Source organism: Balearica regulorum, chromosome 7, assembly GCF_011004875.1.
Source record: "Balearica regulorum gibbericeps isolate bBalReg1 chromosome 7, bBalReg1.pri, whole genome shotgun sequence".
NCBI classification, from domain to species: Eukaryota; Metazoa; Chordata; class Aves; order Gruiformes; family Gruidae; genus Balearica; species Balearica regulorum.
Genome location: NC_046190.1, coordinates 15,782,301 through 15,810,056, shown reverse-complemented (window position 1 = coordinate 15,810,056; position 27,756 = coordinate 15,782,301). Strand labels below are relative to the sequence as shown.

The 27,756-nt window shown below is 63.5% G+C and overlaps 1 protein-coding gene across 2 annotated transcripts; it reads left to right on the top strand.

Moving 5' to 3' along the window:
• The first annotated feature begins 600 nt into the window (after positions 1 to 600).
• Positions 601 to 26,837, top strand: LDB1 (LIM domain binding 1). 2 transcript variants are annotated; one of them, XM_075758114.1, is made up of 11 exons: positions 601 to 851; positions 20,817 to 20,919; positions 21,321 to 21,365; positions 21,589 to 21,664; positions 21,992 to 22,094; positions 22,266 to 22,438; positions 22,755 to 22,877; positions 23,054 to 23,137; positions 23,419 to 23,542; positions 24,748 to 24,890; positions 25,254 to 25,632. In XM_075758114.1, the coding sequence occupies exons 1-11, from the start codon at positions 827 to 829 to the stop codon at positions 25,482 to 25,484; spliced, it is 1,230 nt and encodes a 409-aa protein (XP_075614229.1). In that variant the 5' UTR covers positions 601 to 826; the 3' UTR covers positions 25,485 to 25,632. The 2 variants fall into 2 exon arrangements, with proteins under 2 accessions (XP_075614229.1, XP_075614228.1); XM_075758113.1 differs by having other exon boundaries at positions 604 to 851; positions 24,748 to 24,896; positions 25,254 to 26,837.
• Positions 26,838 to 27,756: the final 919 nt, after the last annotated feature.

Genomic DNA, 27,756 nt, shown 5'->3' with positions numbered 1-27,756 from the left:
TCCCGGGTTCTGCCTCCGCCTCGGGGGAAGGGCAGCCTGGGCCGGGAGGCTGCTGGCCTCCTGCCGGGAGCTGCAGCCCGGGGCCTCGGCAGGGCCCTGGGGAGAGGCGCCGAGCTCCCCGGTGCCGGAGGGAGCCGGGAGAAGAGGCTCAGCTCCGCACCACCTCCGCGGGGAGGAGAAGCCCCCAGGAGCTGCACAGCTCCCGGCCTGAGAGCCCTCAGCCGCGGGTGTTTTGGGGGCAGCGCTCCCCCCCGTGGGGTCCCGTCCTCCAGCGGCTGCAGTCAAGGCCCGGGCGCCTCCTCGGGGCTGAGGGGCCCTTGGCCCGTCCCCCCCCGGGCCCTGGGGGCGCCCAGCACGGCCCTCGGCCCGGGAAGGGAGAGGACGAGACCCCCGAGCCGGGGGCGGGCGGCAGCGCCTGACATGGCGGCGCCCACCCACCCTCGGGCTGACGCGGGGGGGGGGGATGTGAGAGAGCGCGCGCGTGCGCGGCGACGGGCGGGGGGCGCGCACGCACGCACGCAGCACGCACGCGCCCGCGGGGGGGGGGCGTCCCGCGCACGCGCAGAGGCGCGCCCGCCCGCCCGCCGCCGCCGCCGCCGGCGCAGCCGCCCCCGCTCCCGCTCCGCCGCCGCGGCCCCCGCCCCGCCCGCCCCCGCCGCCGCCGCCGGTCCGCGGCGCGCCTGCCCGCCCCTGGCCGTGGCCGTGCCCGCGGCCGCGCGGGGCTGCCCGCCGCCCGCCGCGCCGGATCCCGCGGCGCGCCGCCCATGCGAGACCCCCGCGGCCCGGGCAGCGCGCAGCGACCCCCGGCCGGGCCAGGCATGTGAAGATGTCAGTGGGCTGTGCATGCCCTGGTGAGTGCCGCGGCGGCGGGGGGCCGGGGGCGTGGGGGCTGCCTGTGGGGCTGGGGGTCCCCGCGGCATTGGGGCTGGCGGTGGGGCTGGGACCGGTTATGGGGGTGCGGGCCCCGGTGGTATCGATGCTGGGGGCTGGAGATGGGGTTGGCGTCCCCACGGCGTTGGCGTCTGGTTATGGGGTTGGGGTCCCCACTGTGTTGATGCTGGTGTCTGGCTGTGGGGCTGGGTCCCCACGGCATTGGTGCTGGGGGCTGGCTGTGGTGCTGGGACCCCATTGGTGTGGCTGCTGGGTCTAGCTATGGTGCCAGGGTCCCCGTGGCATGGCTGCTGGGAGCCGGCTGTGGGGCTGGGGTCCTCATGGCATTGGTGCTGGGGTCTAACTATGGGGCTGGGTCCCCGGGGTATGGCTTCCGGGAGCTGGCTATGGAGCTGGGGTCTCCTCAACATGGGTGTAGCAGTTTGGCTGTGGGGCTGGGGTTTCCATGGCATTGGTGCTGGGGTCCAGCTATGGAGCGAGGGTCAGCAAAGTGTGGGATTTGGGATCCTGGCACCGTGGCATGGTCGTTGGGTCCAGCCATGGAGATGGGGTCCCCATGGTATGGCTGCTCTGGTCCATCTGGCGTCCCCAGGGCATGACGCTGGTGTCTAGGTATGGGGCTGGGACCCCACAACATGTGTGCTGGGGTCTGGCTGTGGAGCTGGGGTCCTCATGGAGTGGAGCTGAGGTCTGCTCCTGGGACTGGATCTCATGGCATGGGTGCTGGTGCCAGCCCCGGGGCTGGGACCTCACGGGCAGGGTTCCGCAGGGGCACTGGGCAGGCACGTGGGTGGCACTGCGAGGGGGTTGGCCCCAAAGCAGCCCCCGTGGCCGGGGCAGTAGCTTTGTGGGGTGACCCTGCTCCCCATGTGGGTGTGGGGCACGGGGTCCCTGGAGGGGCTTGGCTGTACAGCTGGTGGGTGCAAGTATTGGGTGCCCTTCCCCCGGCCACTGCGGGGGAGCTACTTGGGGGCTCTTTCTCCATCCCAGCCCCTGCAGGCTGGCAGGGCTGCCGGGGTACCCCAGGGGGTGTGACAAGTTGGCAAGGTCTCAGTGTCTGGCAGGGTGCTTCCGCAGGGATGCTCGCTGGGATGCCCTGGGTCTGGGGCAGGTTTGGGGCAGCTGGCCTGGCCGCGTCACCGGCTGCTGGGTGCGGGACGTCTCTGTGCCGGGAGCAAGGCAGGGCAGAGGTCCCGGAGGGCTGCTGGAGCCTGTTCTGGCACCGGGTGGCGGAAGGGGGGAGCCCTGCTCAGGGGTGCCTGGGGGCCCTGGGGACGGGGTTCTGCCATTTCCCTGGGCAGCTGGCGCTTGGGGTCCCTGTGGGGGCACAGCGAGGATGCTCCTCAGCCCAGCTCCCGCGACAGCTTTCCGGTGCCCTGGTGGTCATGAGGGAGTCTTCCACCGGGCTGGGACCCCCACGCCGGGGGGGGGTGGCGGGACAGCAGCGGGATGCTGTGACAGCACACGGGTCCCTGTGCATCCCCTGGGGCTGGCCCTGCCGAAGGGTTTGCAGTTGGATCCCCGGGGCGGGGAAGGGGGGGGTGCCCCTGCGTGGTGGCCCCCCGCCCCTGTGCTGCCTGCGCCTCTCCGCCGTGTTTCCATGAAGGCAGGCGGCCCCTTCCCCCATCCTCCTCCTCCATCTCCCACTGGAAGCTGCCAGAGCGCTGCTTCCTCAAGCAGAAAGTCACGTGAACCTCCCTGCGAGCCAGGCCAAGCAGCCACAGCACCCGCCCCGGCAGGCACCCCGCACCCGGGGGCTCAACCCCCGCCTCCCCGACACACCCCCGCCTGGCCTTGGTGGGGGTCCCACCTTGGTGGGGGTGAAGGCAGAGCGGCAGCTAACGGCGGGGCCCCGGCACGTCGCCCCTGGGAGCTGGCCCCGTGCCACCGGGAATGTCATCGCCATGTTGGTGGGCGCGAAGCAGGGGTCCTCCCTCGGTGTGGCGGTGGGGGGCCGTGGGGTTGCCCCGCGGCCAGGAGCATCCCTGCGGATGGCTTCATGTGGTGTCGTGTCATGTGTGCGTGTCCCCCCTCCCCCTGCCGCTGCCTGTTCCCCCACGGCAAGGAGGACACGCGGGTGTGTGCAATGTGCGTGCACACACGCGTGTGCCCCCCGCCTCTCCCCCTGCTCCCCCTCTGGGGCTGGGTGGCACATCCAGAGCCTGCGCTCCCTCCCCCCTCCCCTCCCCGGACTGTTTATCGGAATATAGAAAAAACAAGCTCTGCTGCTGGCCTCCCGCCAGCCAGAAACATTTAATGAGCCGCTCTGCCCAGGCTGCTCTTCAGGGCTGCATTAACTTGGAGGAGTTTCCCGCCTGGGAGCTGCTGCCAGGGGGGTCTCAGCCACCCCCCTTAGAAACTGTGCCCTTCTGGGGGGGGTGACGTGCTCCCCACCATCCCCGAGGGAGCATCCTGCCCCGCTGCAGCTTCTCTTGCACACACACACCCCACCCCCCCCGGGGATGTTTCCCTGCTCCTTGCCCCACTCTGCAAGAGTTTTGGGGCATGGGGGTGCTGCTCAGCTGGGAACCTGCTTGAGCCCAAGGATGGTGGAGAGCTGCTGGGGTCGGTGGGGGGCTGGAGGGGCTTCAGCCCCCAGCCCAGAAATGGAGGTGTGAGAAGGGAGAGCATGCCAGGCTCAGAGTGGACCTGGCGGAGGCTGGGGCAGCAGCCGCCTGGTGCCGGTGCTGCCGTCTCCGGGGCCGCTTGGAGCAGGTCTGGCAGCCTGGCCGCTCAGCTCAGCCCGTCGCACCGGGCAGGTCTTGGCATCCAGACCCCAGCGGGGTCCTGACCCTCAGAGGCACCGCTCTCCCAGCGTGCTCTGCACTTTCTTTTTAAATTATTTTTATTATTATCATTATTTTTCCCCCTGTAGTGACGATGTCGGTGCAAAGAGGAGGAGGAGGGGAGCAGAGCTGTGCTCCCTCCCCGTGGGGCTGGCTCAGGCTCCGGCTTCACGGCGGGGAAGCGATGTTCCCGAGGTCAGCAGCTTCCCTGGGTCGCCTTGCGGGGACCCTGCCTCTGCACCCCTCTGGCAGGAGGGAGGACTCCCTGACCCATGCACTTCGGGTCCCAGGATGGACATGCCCGGCTGGGGGACAGTCCGTTGCCGTTTCCTTCCCTTCTGCCGAGCTGGTGCCATGCGTCCCCCGCCGTCACGAGGCCGAGCTGTGCCACGTGCCTCCTGCGACAGATGCGCTGGGAGAGGGACGGCAGGGAGCGGGGAGCCAGCTGAGCACTGCGGTGGGGGGGGGGTGTTGGGCAGCCGACACGCGTGGGCTCCGGCTCCAAAACACCCCCCAGGGCCACCTGGCACCTTGGCAGGGGGTCCTAAGGCCTCCTCTTGCATGGCCATGTGCTCTCACCCAGGCTCTTCTCTTGTTGCTGGCGATGTCCCCCTGTGTGCAGCGAAGTGCCCGCTTGCTAGATGCCATGTGCGCCACGTCGCCTGCCCGTGCCTGGCACGCACTGTTGAAGGCAGGATGGGGGTCATGGCTACCCGGTCCTTGGCAAGGTGGTTCCTCAGGATTTTGGGTGCTGACGTGAGGCTGGACACATGGCAGCACTCCTTGGGGCCGGTGCGAGCTCACCCCGCTGCCAGCTCGGCTTCACCTGGGGAAACGTGAATGGGTTAGTGCCGTACTAGCGGGCTCGGTGCTGAGTGTCTGTGCTGGGCTATGAGTTTACTCCAGAAATGGTGGTGTCTGCTCGACACAAAGCTGCTGTGAATGCTCCTCCCTTGGGGCGTGGGTGAGTGCCGGCCAGTGGGATGGGACCCCGCAACCCAGGAGCACTTGTGGCCAGCAATGCACTAGCCATGTGGCTACGTGCCCCCAGGCAGGACAGGAGCTGCGGTGGCACAGGTGTCTCCTGCCTGCCCCATGGGTGTTCAGCTTGCTCGATTCATGCCACCCTCTCCTCCCCCCTCCGCTGTGGGATTCCCCAGCCACATCCGTGTTGCTTGTACACACGAGGCGCGGGGCTGCGTGGCGTGCAGGGAGCGCGCTGGGAGCACGCGTGCCCATGCACGATGGCTGCCAGTCCATCCTGGGGCGTGCTGCACCGTCGGCACAGCCTGCTAGAGCCCCAGCTGCCTGCGGGGTGATGCGGGGCCACCGTTGTGTGGGAGTGGGTGCACCCTTTGTTTCCCTCGTGCCCGCTGGGGTGGCAGGGCTGGGTGCCCCCTCCCCAGGGTGGTGGTGGGTGCAGGCAGGATGGGGCTGGGTGACCGTTATCGGCCTGCCTGCAGGCTGAGGCTGTGGTTTCCTGCCGGTGCTGGCGGGGAGGGTGCTGGGGAGCCGGCAGGGCTGCCAGGGGGCTGCTGGGCCCCACTTGGAGCGGGAGTGATGTCAGCTGTCTGCCTGGGACCCCCAGGCCCTGCCCTGGGGGCTCTGCTGGGTAGGGATGGAGTGGCCACAGCAGGGCTGACACTGGCGGGTTTTTGGGAGGTTCACTGCAGCGTGCTCAGGGATGTGCAGAAACACGGGCTGTGCACTGACGTGGAGTGTCACCCTTGGACAGGGGTGCTGGCGGGCACCAGGAGAGGCGGGACCCCCCCCCGAACTGTCAGACCAGCCCCCCGTTGCCACTCGCCCCCTTCCCTCCCAGGCAGGTCACTGATCCGGGGCGAACGTTAGACCGGGGTGTAATCTCCTCTGCTGCAGGTGCCTGCCCAGCCCAACCCCACCCTGCCCATGGGGCAGCCGATAACGCCCTGCCTGCACCCCTCTACAGCCACTTTCTCGGGGGACCCTGTGGGGTGCAGCTCTCACTCTCAGGGTCTCGCTCTGCCCCTTGCTTTGCGGGACCCACAGGCAGGTCTCAGAGGTCTTCCTGCACCAGGGTGGCAGTGCCTGCGCCCCAGGACGGCCCCTCGGTGTGGGGACAGCAGGCAGGAGCCAGGGGAATTGGGGGGCCCCCCTACTTTCTGCAGGAGCGGCAGCCCCAGCCCCCCCTCCTACGCGTCGAGGGGCTGGGGCTGGGAGTGCAGCCAGGTTTCTGCAGCGCGACCCAGGTGGAGCTGCTGCCTGAGCTAGGCAGGGATGCCGGCCATGCTGGGGACAGAGCTGCGCAAGGGCTGGCAGGGTCTCAACGCCCCCCCGGGGTGTCAACCCCCCATGATTTGAGCAGCTCCCCACAGTGGGGACAGCTCCCGTGCCCCCCTGCTCTGCAGCAGCCGGTGGCGCCAACTTCTGCTCTGCCACATTCATCCTCCTCCAGCCATGGTCGAGGGGCTCCCCTCAAGGGCAGGGGCTGCCCGCTGCAGGCAGCTGCCCACCCTCCCTCCCCTGCAGGGCGGTGGTGCGAGCTCTTGCCCGCCCCGGCTCCTGCCTCCCCGCCGGCGGGAGCAGATGGCAGCAGGCTGCGTCGCAGGCACGCAGCTCCGCCGGGCACAGGGCAGGCCCGGGCGCCCCAACCTGCCTGCACCAACCGGCCCGGGGTGAGCCTGGGGCAGCTGTGGGCAGGGGCAGGCAGGAGCAAGGCAGCGGGAGCTCTCTCCCCGCCCGGGACAGTAGCGCTGGTGCGGTGGTGTGGAGCTGCTAGAGGAGTCTGGTGTGGGGCAGCGGTGCCTGGAGTCAGGAGTGGGGGTGCTGCCTGGGCATGGGGGGTACCAGGCTGCCAAAAATCCTTGCGGAGGGGCATTTCCTCACTGAGGCCGGGGAGACGCCATCATGCTCCTCCCAGCTCAGCGGCCCCTGCCAAATCCTCTGTGCAGGCACAGCGTGCCGAGGTGCCCTGCCTGCTGCCAGCGTGTGCACGACAGGAGGCTTGGACCGGCAGCGAGGTCCCCCCCGAACCCCCGGCTGCCCTGAGCGGGGTGGACGGGGCTGGATGTCCGCTCCCGGCAGGCATTGGACCCGGAGCTGTGGGAGCTGCCGTCCCCGTCCCGCGGTGGCCGTGTCCCTGCTTGGCCTAGCTGGAGGGGAGGAGGTGGCCGCTAACAGGAGGGACACACATGTTAGCAACGAAAACACAGCAGCAAGAGGAAGCAGAAGCGATGCATTATTGATGGAGCTATTTGATGCTGCTATATTCGGAGAGTCGCTCCGGAGTGCTCGGCAGCACTGCATGGGGGGTGGCGGGGGGGGGGTGGGCTTTGCCGGTGGAGACTTACCTGCTTCGAGTCAACTGCGTGTGGCCATGGCCCCAGGAGATGTTCCCTGCCTTCAAACACCTGAGGGCATGGTGACATGTGGGTACCAGGGGGGTACCAGCCCTGTGCTTATCCCTGGGAGGTGGGGGTTTGGTGGGTGGCAGCTCCCAACCATGCAGATCTCTGTGGGGATGCTGGGGGTCCTGCTGTGGCTGGGGAGGCAGAGGGAGGGGGCTGGAGGGGAAGCAGCGGGCCTGGGACTAGGGTGCTCTCCCAGCTGGGGTGAGAGTCCCTGGAGCTGTGGGGCTGGGTGTCGAGGGTTCTGCTTTTGTTTTGCTTTTAAGCAGCAGTGCCTGCACCTTTGAGGGAGTGAAAGTCTTTTGGGGGGACAGCGGGCAGATGCAGGGTGCTGGGTCTGTGCAGCCATGCTACGTTACCCCCTCCCCACTGTGGGATCCCAGGCCCAGCTGGGCTGCGGGGACCAGCCCCGGGCCAGGAAAGGGGCTGTAAAATGAACCATTCTTGTAACATGAGAGAATCCACCTGGAGCCTCTGGAGGAGCCTTCCTTAAAACCCTGCGGCTCTGGCAGACGGGCCCCGGGGCTGCTGCCAGAGGGGCCGGGGGCTTGCTGCTGCGGGTCGCCGTGCTGGGACTGAGCTCTTGCAGGACGCGCATCGCGATGTCTCAAGGACAGCATGGGAACACTGCGGGGCAGTTCTCTGGTGCTGGTGCCATGGGGAAACCCCTTGCCAGCAGGACCTGCCAAAGCCTGCCTGCAGACTGTGCCTTCCCCTCGGAGCTTGTGGCCAGCCGGGCAGTGCTGCGGCCAGCCCACCATGCTGGAGCAAAGCCTGATTTGAGGGTGGACACCTCACATGGATCCAGTGTGCTTTGAGGTCCTGCACCCCCTGTAGCCTTTCTTCACCCCCTCGTGTTTTGGAAGGGATGGGCACAGATGCGTGCGCTTGGTTGCTGCTCGTCCAGTGCTTGCGTACTCGGATCTTCTCCTCTGTCCCCTGTGGGATGCTCAAGATGTGACCCCGTAACTTCCCACCCTGCCCCAGCAGCCAGCTTTCCCCCCAGCCCCTGGGCTTTCCTCCTGCCTCAGGGTGTCTGGAAGCAGTTTTGATTTTGAAGGGTTAATTCCAGGAGCCCCCAGGAGCTGCTGCCTGCCCGGCATGACTCACCGTTGAGTTTCCAGCCTCCCCCAAGCCTCTCTCCAGGGGAGAGATGGAGCCGTGCCTTCTCCAGCCAAAAAAGGGGGCCCCTCCTGCCCCAGACACCCCCTTGGTCTGGGTGTATGTTGCTTTAGGGGAGAGAGAAGCCACAGGGAAGCAAAGCATATTTCTGTTTGAAAGGTGGGAGAGTTTGGGGGTGGTGGTGGCTGTTGTCTTGCTGAAAGGGGGGCTCTGGAGTGCATGCCATGCTGCACCTCTGCAGGCTGCATCTGCTGCATCTGTGTGCATCTGCGAGACCCTGGTCTTGCCACGATCTGGACAAGTTCAGGAGGTTTGAAAGTGCCAGATCAGTCCATCCCCCTGTACAGGCTGTGCCATTTGCAGAGCTAGCAGATTTTTATTATTATTATTTTTTATGTAAGCGTGCGTCCGCATCCCTGCTCTACGCCTGCGCCTGCCGGGGCCCGGGCCGGGAGTCAGTGCGAGCGTGCCCTGCCTCTGCTGCCCTGCTCGCCTGGGATCCCTCACACGCTCTCTGCGGGCGCACCGAGCCCTGGCCACGGGGATCAGAGAGACTCTGGCATCCCCTGGCTGCCGTGGTCCCCACTGGGCTCTTCCCATCTGCCTGTCCAGGATGCATCCCTGTGCTCACTCCTGCTCCCGAGCTGCTGCCAGTTCCCTGGCCAAGACTTGCACCGGGTGTCGGGGCAGGGCCGGGCTTTGGGGAGCCCAGGCAGGCGTGGGGCCCTTGCTAGGGGGAGAGTGGAGGCTGGGATCCAGGGGATACAGTGCCCCATCACAAAAACCCGGGGAGCTGGAATCACCCTCCGCTCCCCCCGCACTGCGGGCGCGAGCATGTCGTGAGGAAGGGGCTCCCCCCACCACCGTCGCCACCACACACGCTTCCCAGCTGCATCCCAGCCCTTCTGCTCTCCATCCAGCATCTATTTAATTATTAACTCGGCTATAACCATAAACAGCTGGGGCTGCTGCAGCCACGTGGACCGGTCCAGCACTGTCGTCAGAGCCGAGCAGGGACACGTGAGCAGTCCCGGAGGGCTGCTGAGCCACAGGATAAATTGCTTGGGGGCATGTCTGCCATGGATGTGCCGGGCCATGGAGCCCAGGGACTGATGGGGGCTCCTCTCTGATCCCCCTGGCCGTGGCACCGGCGCTCGGAGTTGCTGGTACAGGGGCAAAGCTTCCCTTTTTGCAGTGTTTTGCAGTATTTTGCAGTAACGGCAGAGTGTTGAGTGCTGGTGGCTGGCTGTGCCTCACGCATCTGTGAGCCCTGGAGCAGGAATGAGGTGAGGGCAGGCTGTATTTAATTGCCTGTCTTGACCAGGAGGGCTGTGCCATCCTGTAGCTGTCACCGGCATTCTGGCCGGCGTGGTTTATTGGCCTAACGATGGTGGGTGGCAGCCTGCCGCAGCCTCATCTCACCTAGTGCCACGCAGATGCGGGCTCGCGGGAGGGGTGGCAGCGGTTGGGCAGCGTCTTGGGGCACTCGCAGCATCCCCCATGCCCAGTTCCCACGGCACCGACAGCGTGGGTACCTCCAGCTGCGTGTGCCTTTCACAAAGTGGGGTTTCACTGAGGTTTTTGGGTTTACAGTGAATTTTTCTCTCTGTTTATCTGGGTTTTACAAAGAGTTTTGCTCTGTTTATCCACGTGACTCTGTAAAGTGGTGTGCACTGCAGGTTACGCTGTAAGGGGAAGGGGAAATTAGGCACGGTGACGTGATGGGAACCAGCGTGAAGATGGAAACTCACTCAGCCGAGGGGTGTGGGGAACAGGAGCGGGGGGATGCTGTTGCAGAGCTGCTCCTGCCTGTCCCTCTTCGGCGCTGGTCCCAGCCGGCAGCATGCTGGGTCGGGGAGCAGAGGACCGCCCCCAGTCCTCAGGTGCAGGGTTTTGGGGTGGGGGTGCACGGGCATGGAGGGGAGGACACCCCCGAAACTTCGTGGCTGAGGTTTTGTGCCCACCATGTGTGCGCCGTTGGGGGGATGAGCGTGCTCAGCGGGACCCGACCAGTTGTGCCTGTGTTACCCTGCGGCTGCTGTTTCAGGGAGGGGATGAGGTGTGGGCCCGGCCGTGCGAGCGAGGGGGCATGGGAAGGTGTGCGTGCCCCAGGCGTGGGCTCACACCCGGCTGGGGGTGTGCTGGGAGGCATTTGGGGAGACGTGCAAGCGCATGCCGGCCCATCAGCGTGCACGCCAGCCCACGTGTGCAGGGTGAGATGCACCAACGTGTGCATGTGTGCGCCTGCGACAGCCCTGTGTGCTGAGCCTGGATCTCTTACCCAGAGCTGGGGGCTGTTGGGGCTCTGGGGTCCCGGCTCATGTCCCCCTGCCCAGCGGGGTTGGAGCATAGGTCTGTGCCAGCCTGATTTGCCAGGGCAGGGAGCGGGAGCTTGCAGGGGGCAGGTGTGGGGGCAAGGGGGGAATGGAAAAAAATGGGGGTTTTTTGTAATGGAAATTTTCATAATAGAAATTCTTTATGAAAATGGCAATTTTTGTAGAAACTCCTAATTGGAAAAGGTTGGAGTTTTGTCAAGGAAAGGATGCCTTTTGGGTCTGCTGGCAGTTGCAAACCAGCACATTTTATTTTTAATACCCCCTCCAAAATGAAACGGTTGGTTTTTGGTTTTCTTTTTTTTTTCTTCCTCTCCAGAAACTGGGGGAAAAGGAAACAAGTTTCAGAAAGAAAAATCCTGAAAAACTTCAAAGAAACCCTAAACCAAACTAGGGAAAAAAGTATATTTTTATTGAAACTTTCTCAGGGGGAGCAAACCCTTCCCTGGCTGGTGCCGAGCTCCTCAGCGGGACCCGGCTCCTGCATCCCGCATCCCGGGAGCGCTGGTACGCGGGGTGTGTGTGGGGGCGGCTCTCCGGGGACACCCCCCCCCGCTTTTGGCCGTCACCCCCGATCCGTGAGCACCCACCTTCCCCCCCTCCCGCCCCCCCCCTCCCCATTCCCGGCAGCGAGGGGTCGGGGCGTTGTTGGGCGGGAGAGGGAGGGTGTCGGTGCGTGTGGGGGGAGCGGTCGCCGCCGCCGCCGCCGCAGCCATTGTGGTCCCGGCCGCGGCGCAGACAAAGGAAGCGCCCCCGCCCCGCCCCGCGCCCCGCCCGCCCCGCCCCGCCCCCGCGGCGGCCCAGCGCCCGCCCGCCCGCCGCCCGCGCCGCCGCCGGACCCCCGCCCGCCGCCGCCGCCGTGAGTCACCCCGCCCCTCCGCGCCCCCCCCCCCCCCCCCCCGCGGAAGTTTCCCGGTCCCGGCCTATGTCTCTCCCCCCCCCCCCGCCCCGGTGGTGGCCCCGCTCGGGCGGTGAAGGGGAGGGCCGGGGTCCCGCCCGCGCCGCCCCCGCGCCTGCGAAGTTGTGCGCGGCCGCACCGCGCCGCCGCTCCCCGCACGGCCCCCCGTACAGCCCGGGATCTCCCCTGCCTGCCTGCCCCCTCAGCTTCCCCCTACCCGCCCGCCCGCCCCTTCTTCCCCCGCTCCAGCTCCATCCCTGTCCCCGGCTCCCCTCTCCCTCCCCAGCTCCCCTCTCCATCCCTACCCGGCTCCTCCGTCCCTCTCCGCTTCCCCAGCTCCCCTGTGCATCCCTGGCCCCCGGGCTTGTTGCCTTCCACCCTTGCCCGTCCATCCCCAGCTCCCCTGCCTGTCCCTCCCGCCCTGCCTGTCCTCCCAGCTCCCCTCTCCATCCCCCGGGTCTCAGCTTTTGGAGAGGCACCCCCAGCCTCGCGGGGTGCTGCCAGCAGCCCCCGTGCCCTGCCGTGCCCTGCTCCATCCCAGCCCGCAGCTCCCTTTGTTCTTCCCCCAGCTCCTTCCCCTGCCCGAGCCCCCTGACAGCTGCCCCGCGCCCTCCCGGTCCCCCCGTGTGTGCTGTCACGGGGCCGTGGGGCCGGTGCCCAGCTCCGGGGGCTGCACACTTGCCTCCCCTCCCTGCTTGCTGCAACTTCATCCTTGCCTGTGGCTCAGAGGGTCCCGCCAGCCTCCCACGGGTGCCTCCAAGGGAATAAAAGGTCCAAGGGGTGCAAACACAGGGGGCCACGCACCTTCTCGCAGGAGCTGCCCTGCCGGGGGGTCCAGGCTTGGAGGGGTGTGGGCAGAGGGGGCTTATCCTCCCCAGCAGACAAAGCACCGGCTCGGCCCGGGGCAGCTGGAGCAGGGGACTGGGCTGGGGGTGGGCGCAGCATCCTCGGGGCCAGGGAGAAAACAGCGCTGCAGCTCCAGCGCAGGAGTCGGCATGCGTGCCGGGGCTGCGGAGGGGTGTCTTATCCGGGGGGGGGGATGTGTGTGTGTGTTTTCCCCTGAACCCATCCCCCAGGAGAGCGTGCTGTGCTGAGCTGCCCTGGATCTTGGGTGACTGGCTGGGCTCTGACCTCCAGCAGTCCCTGCCAGCCCGCCCAGGATGGGTGATAAGATAAGCACCCCAGGCAGCGCTGCTGGGAGCCGGTCCCCATGCTGCGGGGGCTTCCTCGGTTAGGCAGCTCCCCATCCCCCTGTTGCAGCCTCGGCTTCTGCCAAGGCTGGTGCCGCAGCAGGAGCCTGAACAAGAGGTGGTGGCAGGTCCCTGGGTGAGGTGCAAGCAAAGGGCTCGGAGGCTGTGGGGTGACGTGGGGAATCGCCTTTTGGGGCACAGAGCGGTGTGCCCTCCTTGCATCGCAACCCCCCAGCTGCTTCCTTCTCACCAGGAGGGTCTGAGCCCGCTTGTGGGTGCCCGGCGGGTCAGGCAGGTGTGGGAGCAAGCACCCCTTCCTGGGGTCTCCCCACTTTGTTCTCCCCATGCTTTTGATAGCAGTTTGTCTTGGCAGTTTTGCAGCAACTCCTCCAGCACTGGTCAGGTATCGGCTCTTACCACTTCTGTTGTAAGTACGGGCAAATTTGGATCTCCTTATTCCTTCTTTAAAGTTGTTTAAAGTCCTGAAGCTTCTTTAAAGCTTCAGGTTTTGGAGTGTTCTCGTTGTGGGAGAATTGTGCTTTTCACTGAAGGAGAACCAAACATGATCTCTGCCCTCCTGATTTTGTAGAAATCCCAGGTCTGTGATCCGAGCACATCTTAAAGACTGTGTGCCAAGCAGAACAACGTGCAAGCTGCGTGGCTTCAAAAAGGGAAAGAGAAGTTGTGATCCGAGGGGGGACAGGCTGACGCCGGGGGGTTTGGTGATACAGGGGTTTTGCTGTCATTCAATGGGGACTTTTTCTCTTGCCCATAGCAGGTCAGAGCCCATGTAAAATAGGAAGAGGCCAGTCAAAGGCCATAGAAGTTCACTTGTGAGCAAAAGTGCCCCAGGCTGGGGACCTGGAGCTTCTTTCAGATTCATTTTGGAGAGTGGTGAGAGCCAGCAGCCCCAAGCCTCCCCAGCCCCTTGAGATGTGGGAGGAGAGGGCAAGGTGGACCAGCCCAGCCCCAGGCCCCTTCCCTGTCCTGTGGCTGGCAGGGTGGCAGCAGCACTTGTCCCCGAGTGGTCTCTCCCAGCGTGCCGGCCTTCCGCGCGCTTGCAGCTCTGCACTGGTGTGAACTTCAGGTCCGCCTAAAAAATACAAAGCCCAGGCAGCTTCTTCTGGCCCTCTCCTTCAGAAATCTCCCATCCTCCAAGCTACCCGGGGACAGGATGCTCCCGCTGTTGTTTGCACCGCGTGCGTGTGTGTTAGCGGGTTGCAACGCTTGCCACAGTGAGGTTTGCTGTCCCACCAGTTGCTGTTGTTTTGGGCGGACTGGTATTGCGACCGGGAATGCCTGGCCACGAGGGTTTCCCTGGGGCTGTGCTGTGATGGTGGAGACGGTTTCTGCAGCACTTTGCTGCTGGGTCTGGCAGCTTGGGCTGAGTTGCTCGTGCCTCGGGAGCACCAGGCAGGTGTGCTCGGCCGGGCCCTGTCTCTTTGCTCCCTGGGGTTTTGGCCCCATCCTGCGCTGGTTGTCCAAAGCCCTGATGCCAGCGACAGCATGTGCTGCCAGCACAGTGGCACAGTGTGCATCCAGCAACTGGAAGCGCTTGCTCTGTCGCCAGCGCTGCCAGCAGCCCGCCCTGTCCTTCACTCCGCTGCTCCTGCGTTGCCTCTTAAATCCAGTCCTAAAGAGAGAGAAGTTCAGCCTGAGCCAGGGGGGCAGAGGCTTGCCCTGACAGCTCGAAGAAGCGATGGAGGTACTTTGCAAGCTGCAGCGAGCAGGTTCCCACCATGCTTGCACCGTCCCTCCCCTCCATGGGCATCCCGCTGGAGGTGACGGCAAGCGGTCTGGCCCTTGGGGCAAGTGCTGCACCCCAGCGCCGAGGTTTGCCCCCCAGGCACACGCCGCTCCGGTGTGGCCAGCTGGAAGACGCCAGCTCCCACCGCATCCTCACAGCGGGAGTTATCCAGCTTCCCCCCCCCCATCCCCGGAGCAGGCGGCTGGCCAGCTGCCAGGGCTGCGGGGCTCCACCTAGGATGCAACATGGAGCAAGGCGGCTGTCGGCGGCGGGGCCGCCGTCTCCGGAGACTACGCGTCCCAGCGTGCAGCACTCGGCGCTGTTGGCAGCAGCGGGGAGTGAGGTGGAGCATTGCATCCCGGGATCGCGAATCTCCATGCGCCACGTGGGGGCTGACAGCCTCCTGCGCTCCGAGGCAGCGGCTCATGGGGGTCCTGCAGGTTTGGGGGGATCAACCCAGGGATCCCCCTCTGCAGCTGGAGGGACAGACCTCAGCCTCTCGCTGCAGTTTCCCTGCCCTGTGGCTCTCAGGTCCAGCCCTCCCAGGCAGATCCCGACCCTGCAGAGGGCTGCCCCGAGCAGCAGCCCCACAACGCTGGGCAGAGCCGTGTGGTTTTGCTCCAGCACAAGCATGGCAGGCAAGGAGCCGGGAGCAGGAGCGGAGATGCTGGCTCCAGCCGCTGCAGGGCCATTGCCATGGTTGGCTATGGCTGTGAATTTTTCCTTGCTGCTGCAGAGCCTAAAAAACCCGTGAAGATGAAAATCCTAGTTTGTCGGGAGGCTTTTTTTTCACAGGATGCTGACAAGGTGTTTTTTTTCCAGCCCCGTGGTTCCCAGACCGTGTTGTTTGTTTGTTTGTTTGCCGATGCTGCCCCAGTGCATGCTGCAGGAGGGACAGGAGCCCGGCCGTCGCCGGAGCCCCGCAGGGTGGCCGGACCCAAGGTGGAGGGATCTGGGTGAGAGGGAAAGCGGCCGAAAATATGAAAGGTGTGTTCCTGGGGCTGAGACCGGCAGCATTTGATTACGGATCGTCTTTGAGACGGCGAGCTGAAAGGAGTAATTAGGGACAGTGGGATATTTCCCCGAGAGTCGCAGGAAATGACTGCCTCGTGGTAAGTTGATAGTAGTGGAGCTGAAACTGGGTTATCTGTGGGATTGCATCTGGGGCTTGCAGCCTTGGATGTGATTCAATTTTCAGGCTGTTTTGCAATTGGCAGGGCGTGCTCTTCTCCCGTTTTCCCTCCTGGAGAAATCCCCGTCCACGTGTGTGAATCATCTGAGGGCCTGAACGGGAAAGGGGAGACGCCTGCCATCCCTAGCGTTACCGCAGGGTAGCGGGGTCCCCCCGGATCCCCGCTGAGTACCCAGCTCCACAGGGTGCCTTCTTGGAGACCCTGGGCTCCAGCAGAGCCAAGGCTGAGGGACCGCTCTGAGCCTCAACCCCAAATCCACATCCTGGCCTGGGCAGTCCTCACCCCGTGCTTTTCGGATAGCGCCGCCTTGCAGCTTGCATCTAGTTTGTCACTTTGTAATAATTAGCTGCAGCTAATTATGACTTCTCTGGCCATCCCCCTGAGTTTGCAAGCCAGTCGATAGAGGAGCACCTGCTGGTTCGGGGTGCTTTGTGTGCTGCAGTGGGGGGCCTTTGCACTAATGTCGCAGGATGCGACCTGGAGCTGGGGCACGCGTCCCTCCCCACCGCCTTGTGCGCAGGGGGCACCGTGCTGGCCGGGTTTGGTCTCTGGATGCTGCTGGGTCCATGGCATCATCCCACAGTCTCCTCCAGGAGTGATGTCTCCAGGACAGCCTGGCCTTCTGGGAGCTTCAGCTGGGTCAGGTCTGCATTTCCAAAGCAAATAGGAATGTTGCAAATTGAGGTTGTCACGTGTATGTCTCAGGCCATGCCTTAGTGCGTGGTTCCTGGGCTGCTATCAGTTTAATAACAACATTGGGGTTTGCGAGGGGCCTCGCTCCATCCCGTCCGCTCCAAAGAAGAGGTGAAGGCAGGTTTGTGGGGACTGCTCTGCATGCTTCTGTGTGTCCCAGTTGCTCTGGATACTTCTCTGTGTTTATCCTCCAGCCCTGCTGGCTTCCCCAACACCAGGCACCATCACCGGGCAAAGCCACGTGAATTATTCGAGACGCTGCCCTGCACCGGTTCGGGATAGCCCTCTCCTGGGTAGCACCCTCCCGGCAGCCCTGCCAGCCGGGCTGGGCTGGGAAGATGGATTTCCTGCCGCTATCACGGGCTTCCACACCCCAGCGAGGCAGCCCTGCGAAACAATGCCGCTATTTACACTTTAAAGCCTCGTTAGGCAGCCAGGAAGCAGCAGGCATGGTGCATGCCGGGAAGCAGCGACAGCCTTTAGCGAAGGCTAGCCCCTCTTCTTCGCCGCCGGGCTGCTGGGAGGAGCAGGATGCTCCCTGGCTGAGCTGTAACCCTGCGGCCTCTTAAAAGCCCTGTTTCTTCATTTATTTTTATCTTTTTTTTTTTTTTTTTTAGCCTCTGGAGTCCCTGTCTCATTGTTGAGCTTTGCTGCTTGCACAGAAAGTGTTCTGGCTGCCTGGCTGGGGATGGCTCCTCTCTGGGACAGGGAGCACCGATTCCTGCTGGAGGCTGCAGGTGTAGGAGCGAGACATCGGCACTGCTCCGCCTTTGTCCTCAGCAGCTCTGTGCTCTCTGCTGGTGAGATGGAGTGAGGGGAGTGCAGGCAGGGGCTTTTCTCCCTGCCAGACACCAGGGAAGGCTCTGCATGTCCCCTGCCCGGGCAGGCAGCTCCCTGGCTTACAGTGCTGTGCCATCTTCTGGCCGTGCAGGTTCTGCAAGGTGCCCACTGTGCTCTTGGAAACCTGATGTTCCCCAGCTCTAGGGACTTGGTTTGGGTTTTAAACATTCCCACTCCAGCGAACCCTCTGGGCAGTGTATCAGAACAGCTTTCCCCACGGGGGCTGGCAGCTTGCAGGCAGGGACAGCAGAGGAGAAGCAGGCGGAGGGTTGGGCAGCGCCAGGCTGTACGTGAGTCACTGGCAGAGCACCCACCTTCCCTTCCCTGGGTGCCCACCTGCCTGGAGCTGCTTCCTTGCCTGAGCTGTCATGGCAGCTCTGTGCAGTGCCAGCCAGCTCCAACCTGGCCTCGGCAGAGGATGCTGAGCCGGGACATCCCTCCACGGGGTTCCCTTCTCCTGTGCCTCCCTGCCAAGGAGGAGCTGTGGGGCTGGCCATGGGCACTGCACCGTTTGCCAGGACCTGCCTGGGCCGGTGGCTCACCAGTTGCAGTGTCAGCCCAATTTTTTCCCTTGCTGACCATGCATGTGTTTTTGCAGTGCTGAGCGAGCGCCCGGGAACAGCCACGGGAACCCTCTCCCCTTAGCTCGGGGTCTGCAGGGGCATCGCATGCCCAGCTGCCAAGCGGCATCTCTGCTTGCACCGAGTCCGCCCAGATCCTGCCCGGATCCTCCGTGCTCAGAGCAGGAGGCAGAGCAGAGTTGTGGGGAAGACACTGGCTGGGGCCAAGCGCTGGGCTTGGCTCGGGAAGGGCTGCATCCTGTGGATCTGCGTCTCTGCGCCCGGTGGGACAGGGCTTGTAGGGAGCTGGGGCTGCACGAAGGGGAGAGGCAGCAATGGAGGGATCTCCCAGACCGGGCGGCGTGACCCCGGTGTGGGCAAAAGTGGGTGGTAATGCTGCTGCTGTAAAATAATTGCGTTATTTTGTGTAGTGTGAGCATCTACAGTGAATGTAGAATTCGGACAGCCTGTATCAAATCCTAAGGCTATTGTTAACGCTATTTAAAACCACTGAATCCAGTAACATATTTTACGCTGCATTAAAAATAATACTTGGTCAGGAAGCTGGTGCTGCTGAGGCCGCATAACCGGCTCCTCTCCACTCCTCGGGATCCTGAGACAGGCCAGTGAGTGAAGCCCCAAAAGCAGGTTGTGTCCATGTTAATCTGCTTGGGAAGGCTCAGGATGGAAATGGATGCTTGGGTTGGAGTGGCGGGCCAGCTCGTCTGCTGTCCCACCTCCAGGAGCAGGGTGCTGGGGAAGAGGATGAGAAGTGAAGTGGATGTAGAGTGATCTGTCCCCTGGTCACACCACCCCAGGAGACCTTCCTGCACCCCGAGAAGCAAGCTGGAGACCAAGGACAGCAAGAAACCTTGGGGGCTTTTTCCTGCTGTTTCTCGTTGGTGAGTGAAAACAAAGCATTGGCGGATGAGACCTGCTGGATCTGATTTTTTTCTCCCCCTCGAGGACATGGTGACCAGAAACAAGCAGTTCAGCTCCCCATCTCCATCCGTGGCTTCCTCTGCCTAATGAATCAGTTTGTTTTCAACAGAAGATGCGCTTTTGGGAAGTTTCCTATGCATCAAGCACACTTCGGCGTCATGTCATTTAACAGCAGCACGGAGGAAATGGAAATGCTGTGTTTCTAGTGCAATTTCAGTTGAATTACAGTTTCCATTAGGCACCAGTTGACAGGGATTAAAGCAGAAAGCAAAAATTCCCTCGCACCGGCACCAACATCCCTAGCAAAAAAATTTTTATCTATGAAAACATTAGTTAAGAGCAAGGGGCCAGCGTAGTTAGTAGTCGTGTGAGAAATTGTGCCGTGCCCCACTTATCCTCACTGCAGGCGGGCAGGAGCGAGGAGCAGGAGCGATGAGTCCCTGGCAGAGTGGCCAGGCTGGGCTCCAGCCCTGCGGGACGGATGCGTCCTGGTGGGTGCTGGGGAGAGGCTGGGTTTGGCTGCCACGGGGAAACACGGTGAGAAGGTACCAGGGCCCCCAAGAAGACAAAAATCAAGGACTGAAACACAGGTTTCCCCGGGTGTATGTTGGATTTAACGCCTCTATTTTTGACCAGCCCTCACTTGCTCAGCTGGGCATGCAAGCTCTGCGACTGTGGGCTCAGGGTCCCGACCGGCTCGGCAGGAGTGATGGCAATGTCCCGGTCATTTGGTCTTGGCTGACAGGTCACAACAAGCTGGACATCTTGGGTCCCAGTGCTGGTGGCATTGCTTTCCTTAACCCTGATGCTTTTTGCTCCCTTCCTGCATCCGTCACAGCCAGGTGGCTGCTCCAATCCTGTCCCTGCACCTTTCCCTGCAGCCTGGCTGTTCGGCGGTGCCCAGACAGGCAGCACCGTGCCTGGCACTCCCAGACGCTTCCCTCCACCGCTGGGCTTGCTTTCTGCAGCACTGGGTGGCAATACCGGCTGCTCGTGGGCGTCGGGAAGTGCCCAGCCCAGGGCTGTGTGCGGGCAGGCGGCCGACGGGGATCCCGCCTCGGCCCTGGCTGCAGCCGGCAGCCCAGCACGGCCGGATTCGGGGCCCCCACCTGCGGTGCGACGGGGGAAGACGTGCCTGCACGCGGTGGGGCCGGCTGAGCCAGTGGAGCCGGAGCTGCCTGGCAGCCCGCCCGCTGCTGCGCCCCATCCAGGTCAGCCCGTCTGCCCGCCGGGGGGGAGCCGCATGTCTCAGCAGCGCCCGGGCGCAGCGTGCCGGGTCCTGCCAGCCGCGGGGCGTGCCGGGGCTCCCGCGGGGCTCAGGGAGGGGCACTGGCAGCCGCCGCTCCCAGGAACCTGTCCCGGCGGTGGAAGGGGGCCGGCGAGCGTGGGAGCCCCTGGCTGCCCCTCAGGAGCCCTGATGGGGCTGGCCGTTCTGGTGTGGCTGGATCTGATGGGCATCCCTGTCTCCTATCTGTGGGCCCAGAGGGATCCTCAGGTTCATTTCAGGGATAGATGCTGGCTTGCACACGTTGCACGCCCCGTTGCACACCTCATTGCACCCCATGGACCTCCGTGGGTTCCTCATCCTTTGCCCTGGTGCTGCAGAGGGCAGCAAGGCTTTGGGGTGGTTTGATCAGGGCTGGTGCGTGGGATCTCTGCGTCCGCCTGGAGCCGGGTGGCCGCTGGCCTGCCCGAGCAGCAGATGGTGACTGCCTGGGGACCTGCCATCCATCCCTCTGGGCGATTATTCACCCGTCACCATGGCGATAGAAAGGTCAGCAAAAAGATCCCATGTGATTCTCGGTGGGGTCGGTGGGATTAGGAGCAGCATGGGAGGGAGGGCTGGGGGGAGGATAGGGCCCAGCCAGCCCCCCCCGCCCCCGGCTCACCAGCTGGACTGTCCCCCTCAGGCACTGTCCCCTGAGCCCCAGCCAGCTGAGAACTAGCAAACTCTGGGCACCAGTGGGACCCCCGTTGGAGGGAGCTGGGCCCCTCCAGCTGCCAAATGTGAGAGCTCAGCCCTGACCCTGTGGGTCCCATCCTGCACAGGGGATGCCTGGAGCCATGTGTGGGGTGAAGGGGCTGGGCTGGGATCAGGGGGGAGCAGAGGAGGGATGGAGCTGTGCTGATGGCGGCTTGGCTGGTCCTGCGTCCTTCCTCCTCCTCATAGTAGGGTCTCTCTATGTGTGAGGTGTCCCCAGCTGACCCATGTCCCCCCTCTCTCTCTCTCTCCAGGCTGTTCCTCTAAGTCATTCAAGCTGTACTCGCCAAAGGAGCCCCCGAACGGCAACGCCTTCCCCCCCTTCCACCCGGGCACCATGCTGGATCGAGATGTGGGGTGAGCTGGGGCCTGGGGAGGGGTCTGCGAGGTTGGGAGTTCTCTGCAGTCCGCACCCAAGGGTCTCTCTGTTGGGCTCCCCAGCAGCATATGGAGACTGCGGCACACGGAGTTGAGTTAGCACAAGGGGAGAAGGAGGATCGGAGCAGAGGCAGGTGGAGAAAGGGTGACATTTGGGATGAAGGAAGTCCCCTAGCTCTGCGGGGCCAAGCCCCTGGGATGACCCAGGACAGAGACCGCTCCCAGCTCCTGCCAAAACAGCCCCTTCTCCAACCTCTGTCCTGCCTGGCACCAGCTCCAGCTGCAGAGGAGCCAGGCACATCCCTGGAGAGCTGCTGTGGCGGGCAGGGAAGGAGATGCCCACCAGCACTGACCTGCCTGCATCTCTTTCCCCCCACCAGACCTACTCCCATGTACCCACCGACATACCTGGAGCCTGGAATTGGGTAAGCGCAGGGGGCTGGTGGGGACCTTGCTGGGAGGGGAGCTCGTGCCCGCGGTGGGGATGCCTTGGCAGGGCTGGCATACTGCTGGCTGGGGTTTGGGGGGGGGAGTTATTTGGATTCTGCCCAGCCTTGGAGGGGCTGTGCATCCCCCACAGCAGGCTCGGGACCCTCCCCACCCCATGGGTGCCTCCCCCTCTGACTGCTTGCTCTGCTCCCTGGGCAGGAGGCACACGCCGTACGGGAACCAGACCGACTACAGGATATTTGAGCTCAACAAGCGGCTGCAGAACTGGACAGAGGTGGGGAGCTGGGGGAGCGAGGGGTGGCCAGGGGTGGGGGGACACTCCCAGGTGTGCCTGTTGGGGATGGGGTCCTCTGCACTGCCTGCCCTCGCGGGCTGCCTTGGCTCTAGGCAGCGGGGTCCTGTCCTGCTGTGCAGGTCCCCAAGCATCTTGTCCCTCGCTTGGCCGTGGGACGGGGTTCATCATCCCCATCTCTGAGAATGCACCCCTCTGCAGGCTGAGCACATGGCTGCTGTGCCTGGCCACCAGCGTCTGTCTGTCTGTCTGTCTGTCTGTCTGTCTGTCTCCGCTCCCCGTAACCTGGCATCTCTCTGCTGTCCCCAGGAATGTGACAATCTGTGGTGGGATGCCTTCACCACAGAGTTCTTCGAGGATGACGCCATGTTAACAATCACTTTCTGCTTGGAGGATGGACCAAAGAGATACAGTGAGTAGCAGTTTGAGCCCTCCTTGCCCAGGGCATTCCACTCCAGTGGGAGATGCGGGGGGGATGTGGGCAGGGTGTCAGGACTGGGGGGACCCTCTCCATGTGCAGCCCCAAGGCGTGTCTGTGCGAACCAGGTTCACTGACGTTATTTTCCTCCTTCTCCCGCTCCAGCGATCGGCCGGACTCTGATTCCCCGTTACTTCCGCAGCATCTTTGAAGGGGGAGCTACAGAGCTCTACTACGTGCTCAAGCACCCCAAGGAGTCCTTCCACAACAACTTTGTCTCGCTGGACTGTGACCAGTGCACCATGGTCACCCAGCACGGCAAGCCCATGTTCACCCAGGTACTGTCTGCACCCGTGGCTTCTCCTGCCCCTCGTGCCTTGGTCCGGTGTGCCCTTGCAGCGCCTACAGTCCCACGGCGGGAGGGATGCTGATTTCCATGGCTTGTTGAGTACCACACTGTAATTCCATATGCCCCAGCTAGCCCTGCAGCATCCCCTTTTGCAGAGATCCCCTGGCCGTTGTGGGTTTGGCTTGTGCAAAGTCTCATAGCAGTCAGGGACAGGTCACCGGGAGGGTGTCCCAGGGTGCAGCAGTGGGTTCCCAGGGGATCTGGGAAGTGGGGGCAGCCTGTGCCTGACCCTGTGCCCTGCCCAGGTGTGCGTGGAGGGGCGGCTCTATCTGGAGTTCATGTTCGACGACATGATGAGGATAAAGACGTGGCATTTCAGCATCCGCCAGCATCGAGAGCTCATCCCCCGCAGCATCCTTGCCATGCATGTGAGTACCGCTCCAGTAGCTCCCCCGGGGCATGAGTGACACAGGGCTGCTGAGCTCCTCTCCCTGCTGTGCAGGTTGGGGGGGACCTCAACCCTGTCCCCCCATCGCAGGCTAGGGTACAGGAGGTCCATCCCCAGCCTGGATGCAGCTGAGCCATCTGTCCCTCTCGCTTCTAGGCACAGGACCCCCAGATGCTGGACCAGTTATCCAAGAACATCACCCGCTGTGGGCTCTCAAACTCCACACTCAACTACCTCCGAGTAAGCTTGTGGGAAGAGCAGGGGACACAGCTTGGCCATGTCTTGTGCTCTCAGCTGCACAACGCCTGGCTGCCCTGGGGTGCGGGGAGGCAGCGGGGCCGGCTCTGCAAGAGGGATCCTGCAGACGGGCTGCAGAGAGCTGTGGGGCAGTGGGTCCGCTGGAGCCCGCAGGCTCCCAGTGCGACTCGGGTCGGTGCAGCGCAGACGGCTGCACGGCAGAGGGGCTTTTGCTGGGGCCTGGAGCGTCACAGTCTAACCTTGCGTCTGTCTTCTCCCTGCAGCTCTGTGTAATCCTAGAACCAATGCAGGAGCTCATGTCACGACACAAGACCTATAGCCTCAGTCCCCGGGACTGCCTCAAGACTTGCCTCTTCCAGAAGTGGCAGCGGATGGTCGCTCCACCTGGTGAGTCTCACGCTGCCTGCTGTGCTGCCCACGGGTCTCCGAGGCTGCCCGCTCAGGCCCTGCCCTTGGCGCAGGCTTCTCCCAGCCCCAAAGCCTGTCCCTGGCCTCGGCTTGTGAGGCTGGGGTCGGCGAGTCAGGCAGCTGGCTTCCTTCTCTGCTGGCCTGCTGTCCTGCTGTCCCGTCCCACTCAGGGGGTGAGGGTGAGGTTAACTTTTTAATTCTCTGCGTGGTAATCAGAAATAATGACAATTACTTTAGAGGTTCAAACCAATCATAAATTTACTTAAAACTCAGTGGAACTACAAAAGAGAGAGGCTTGGCAAAGGTCATAACAATGCTCAGAATTTAGCAGAACTATGAAAGGTAAGGGTTTAGCAAAACATGTGACGATATTACCCTAATGTGCCGAAAATTAACTTAGAGACAAAGAGAGTGATAGAGAGGAAAAGAAAGAGAGAAAGAAAAGAGAGAGAGAGAGAGAAAAGGTATCACCACCCTTGGATCCAGCGATGTTCTCTGCTCGTAGTTGTAGTCTTCAGGTGATGGGTGCGCACTGAAAACTTATGTTTTCCCTTTTTATAATCCGATGTGCCCGCCCCATAGGCGGGGGCCTGTCATCACTGAGCAGGCGCAGTATGTGCTCAGGAATGTTCAGAAATGTTCTAGAAATGAGTCGGTGGGTTGTGGGGGTCCTGGGGGTCTCACTGCCGCCCTCCCTTCAGGGCTGACCAAGTGAGCGGTGATCTGTCACAGGCACATGGCGCACAGGGCACAGATGGTCTTTGTTTACGTGTTTTAGGAATAGAGGAGTGGTCTCACAAGACGTTATCCTGCCTCCGCAGGCTCCGTTCTTGTTCAACACTCCCTGGTCATCATCAGCCCATCCCTGTCCATGTCAAGACGGGTGTTTGCGACATTCACTTGTTATCAGGGCCTTACACCTGCCTTCCTGCCGGGGCAGAGCAGGGCTGCAGGCCACCAGCGCTCCCTGCCTGGGGGCTGCCGGCTGCTTGTGAGAGAGCAAAGCAGGGACGGAAATCTTCCCTGCACCCTCTCTGGTCCCCTGTGCTGGGGACACAGTAGAGCTGTGGAGGGGAGGAGGGTGGCGATGCTGCTGCGGGGGGGGATGTGGTCCTTGCGCAGAAGGGGCTGGGGGGCACTGGCTCCTTCTCGTCAGGACTGACCACGTCTCCCTCCTCTGCCAGCGGAGCCAGCGCGGCAGCAGCCCAGCAAGCGCCGGAAAAGGAAGATGTCGGGTGGCAGCACCATGAGCTCTGGCGGGGGAAACACCAACAACAGCAACAGCAAGAAGAAGAGCCCGGCCAGCACCTTTGCCCTGTCCAGTCAGGTACCTGTAAGCATCCCGTTTCCATTCTCTCTTCCTCCCCTGGGGTGGAGGGGAGGGCTCCCTACCCCGGCCCCTGGGAGTGGCTAGGGGGACACCCCTGGGGACTGCCTGTCCGAGCCCCCCGGCTCTCTCCGGGTGATGGAGAGAAGAAGGGGTTGTCCCAGCTGCCTTCCCTGAGCTGCTTTGCTTCCCTGCAAGGGGATGAGGATGTGCTGCCCCACGGGGTGCCCGAGCCTTGGGTCCTGTGATGGAGATGAGGAAGTGGCCCCACAGCTGGGGAAAGGGGCTGCAGTGTTGTGGCGGGGTCTGGTGGCCCGGGCTCCCCCCACCTCGATTATGTTTCGGGACCGTCTCCCCTTTCAGGATGTGATGGTGGTAGGCGAGCCCACGCTGATGGGGGGGGAGTTTGGGGACGAGGATGAGCGGCTCATCACCCGGCTGGAGAACACGCAGTTTGACGCCGCCAACGGCATTGACGACGAGGACAGCTTCAACAACTCGCCGGCGCTGGGGGCCAACAGCCCCTGGAACAGCAAACCGCCCTCCAGCCAGGAGAGCAAGTCAGAGAACCCCACGTCGCAGGCGTCGCAGTAACGGCCCCCCCGCCACCCCGTGGACTCAGTCCCAACCGATCTACCTGTACATTTACAACAGAGAGTGACTGGGAAGCGGCGAGGTACCGAGGGCGGATCGGCACCACGCGGCCAACGGGGTGCACGGCCTAGGGTGCGTGCCAGGCGGGCAGCCCCCAGCCCTCTCCCCGGCACCGCCTCCCGTAGCTTCGTTATTCCCTCTTCTCCCTCTTCATCCCTGCATCTTCCCTGGAGAGCTTCTCATCCCCGCCCCGATGTTCCCAGCCCCGTCTGCTGAGCAGGGGGAATTAGGAGGAAGGAGTCGGCAGCGGCTGGTGCGACCGGGAAGCCGTCAGCGTGCAGATGCCCTGCGTTGGGGTCTGGCACAGGCCAGAGACCCTCCTTCTCCTCCTCCTCCTCCTCCCCGGGTCCTACAGCCGGGGTTTGCTGGGCAGCCATCTGCAGAGGGGTTGCACATCCCCAGCCCAACCTGGGGCTGGGTGGGGGGGCCGGTGATGGAAAGCCTTCCCCGTGCCGCCGGCTCTGCCACAGAGCCTCCTCCAGCCGGGTACGGATCCTGCTGCGCTGGGATGGTGTGGAGGGTAGGGCCCCGTCGCATTCCTCTGCTCTCCTGCACCCTCCGCTTCCCCTCGCTCCCCAGGGGCGAGAGAGCAGCAGGGCCACGGGGGGACTCTGTATATAGGAAGTGCGGGGGGGGGGGGGGGGGCTGGGGGGGGTACGGAGGACCCATGGTTCTGCCAGAGCAGCTGGTGCCCTCGCTCCCTGCCCACAGCCCCTGCGTTTCTCCCCACTCCGCGTGAAGTCCGCCTGGGGCCCCTTTGCAACCCCCGGCTCCTGGTACCTCCTACTTTTGTCTTTTTTTAAGAAAAAAAATAATATTATTAAAATTGTAAGTTTAAAAAAAAAAGAAAAAAAAATGGGACAAGATCCGCCCCCCCCCCCCCCAGCCCCTTCGCCGGTTCCCCCCTCCCCACCCTGAGCCCTCTCACCCTGTCCTGACTTTTGTACAGGCTTCTTCTCTTGGGAGTCTCGTTTTATATCCAGTTCGGAGAGCTTCAAACCAAGGAGAGACTTTGCAGACTTCCTTTCTAATCCCTCCAGGGGCCGGGGGGGGCAGCCCCCCGCCTCCCTCCTCAATGTAAATCTTGTGTGCTGTTGTCCCTGCTCCCCCCCCCTCGGGTTCGTGTACCTCGTGCTTGTACATTTCCGCGCTGTAGACAGTGTGTACGATACTGTTCTTTCAATGTGTTATCACTAGAGCAGGTGCCTCCATTGATGTTAGGGGAAATGATGAGAAAAATAATAATTTTTTGGGTTTTTTTGGTTTAAAAAAAAAAAAAAAGGAAAAAAAAAATAATCCCTTCCAAGGCTTCTTCTAAGGAGAAGATGGGAGGTGCTGGGGGATGGTGTTTGTGCTCACCGGCTCACCCCAGCAGCCTCGGAGGGAGGGTTTGGGGGGAGCTGGGGCTCGGGGCTGCCTGTGGGCACCCCCTGGCATGGCCCCGAGATGGGGTTACTGCGGGAGTGGCTGGGGTGGGAGGGGGCTGCCCTGTTGGGGGTTGTGGGGTGTGCAAGAGTGCGTGTGCGAGAGGTTTGTGTGTCTGTCTGTGTGTGTGTAAAGGAGCCCAGGGCAGGCAGAGCAGCCCTGCAGTTTGGGGGAGAGGGGGGTACACCCCACTCTCTCCACCAGACACCCCCCCCCCAGCTCCCTGCCGGGGATTCCACAGCGCATGTCCCGCTGCCCCGTGGGGCTGGGGACTGGCGGGTGTCGCAGAGGGGCCGCCCCCTGCACGGGGTCTCTGGCTGCAACAGGGCGGTTGCCTGCACCCTGCGTCTCACCCGCTTGTGGCTGAGGCTGTGGGGGTGGCTGAGCTGGGGACACACCACATCCCCCCACGTGTCCCCCCTCCTGCTGTCGCTGGGGTCGGGCAGGGAGGCGGGAGCCCCTTGGGTCAGCCCTGGCCTGATCTCAAGCCCAAAATCCCCAGAGAGATGCCTGGGTCAGCTCCTGGGCCCCTCCCCAGGCAGCCCGGAGGCGGAGAGCTCAGCCCCCTGGACCCCCAGCCGCAGGCACGGGGGTCCCCATGGCTCCTTGGCGTGTGGGGGGGGTAGGCTCCCAGGGCGGGAGCACGGTGTGGCGGGGAGGGGGGCTCTGCTTTGCAATTAAGGTACGATTCTCGCCGCCATGCTGCTGGGCTCCCGTGGAGGGTGCGGAGCCCCTCGCTGCCCCCCCCCCTCCCCAGACCCACTGTAATGCCTTTTTGTTTCTTTTT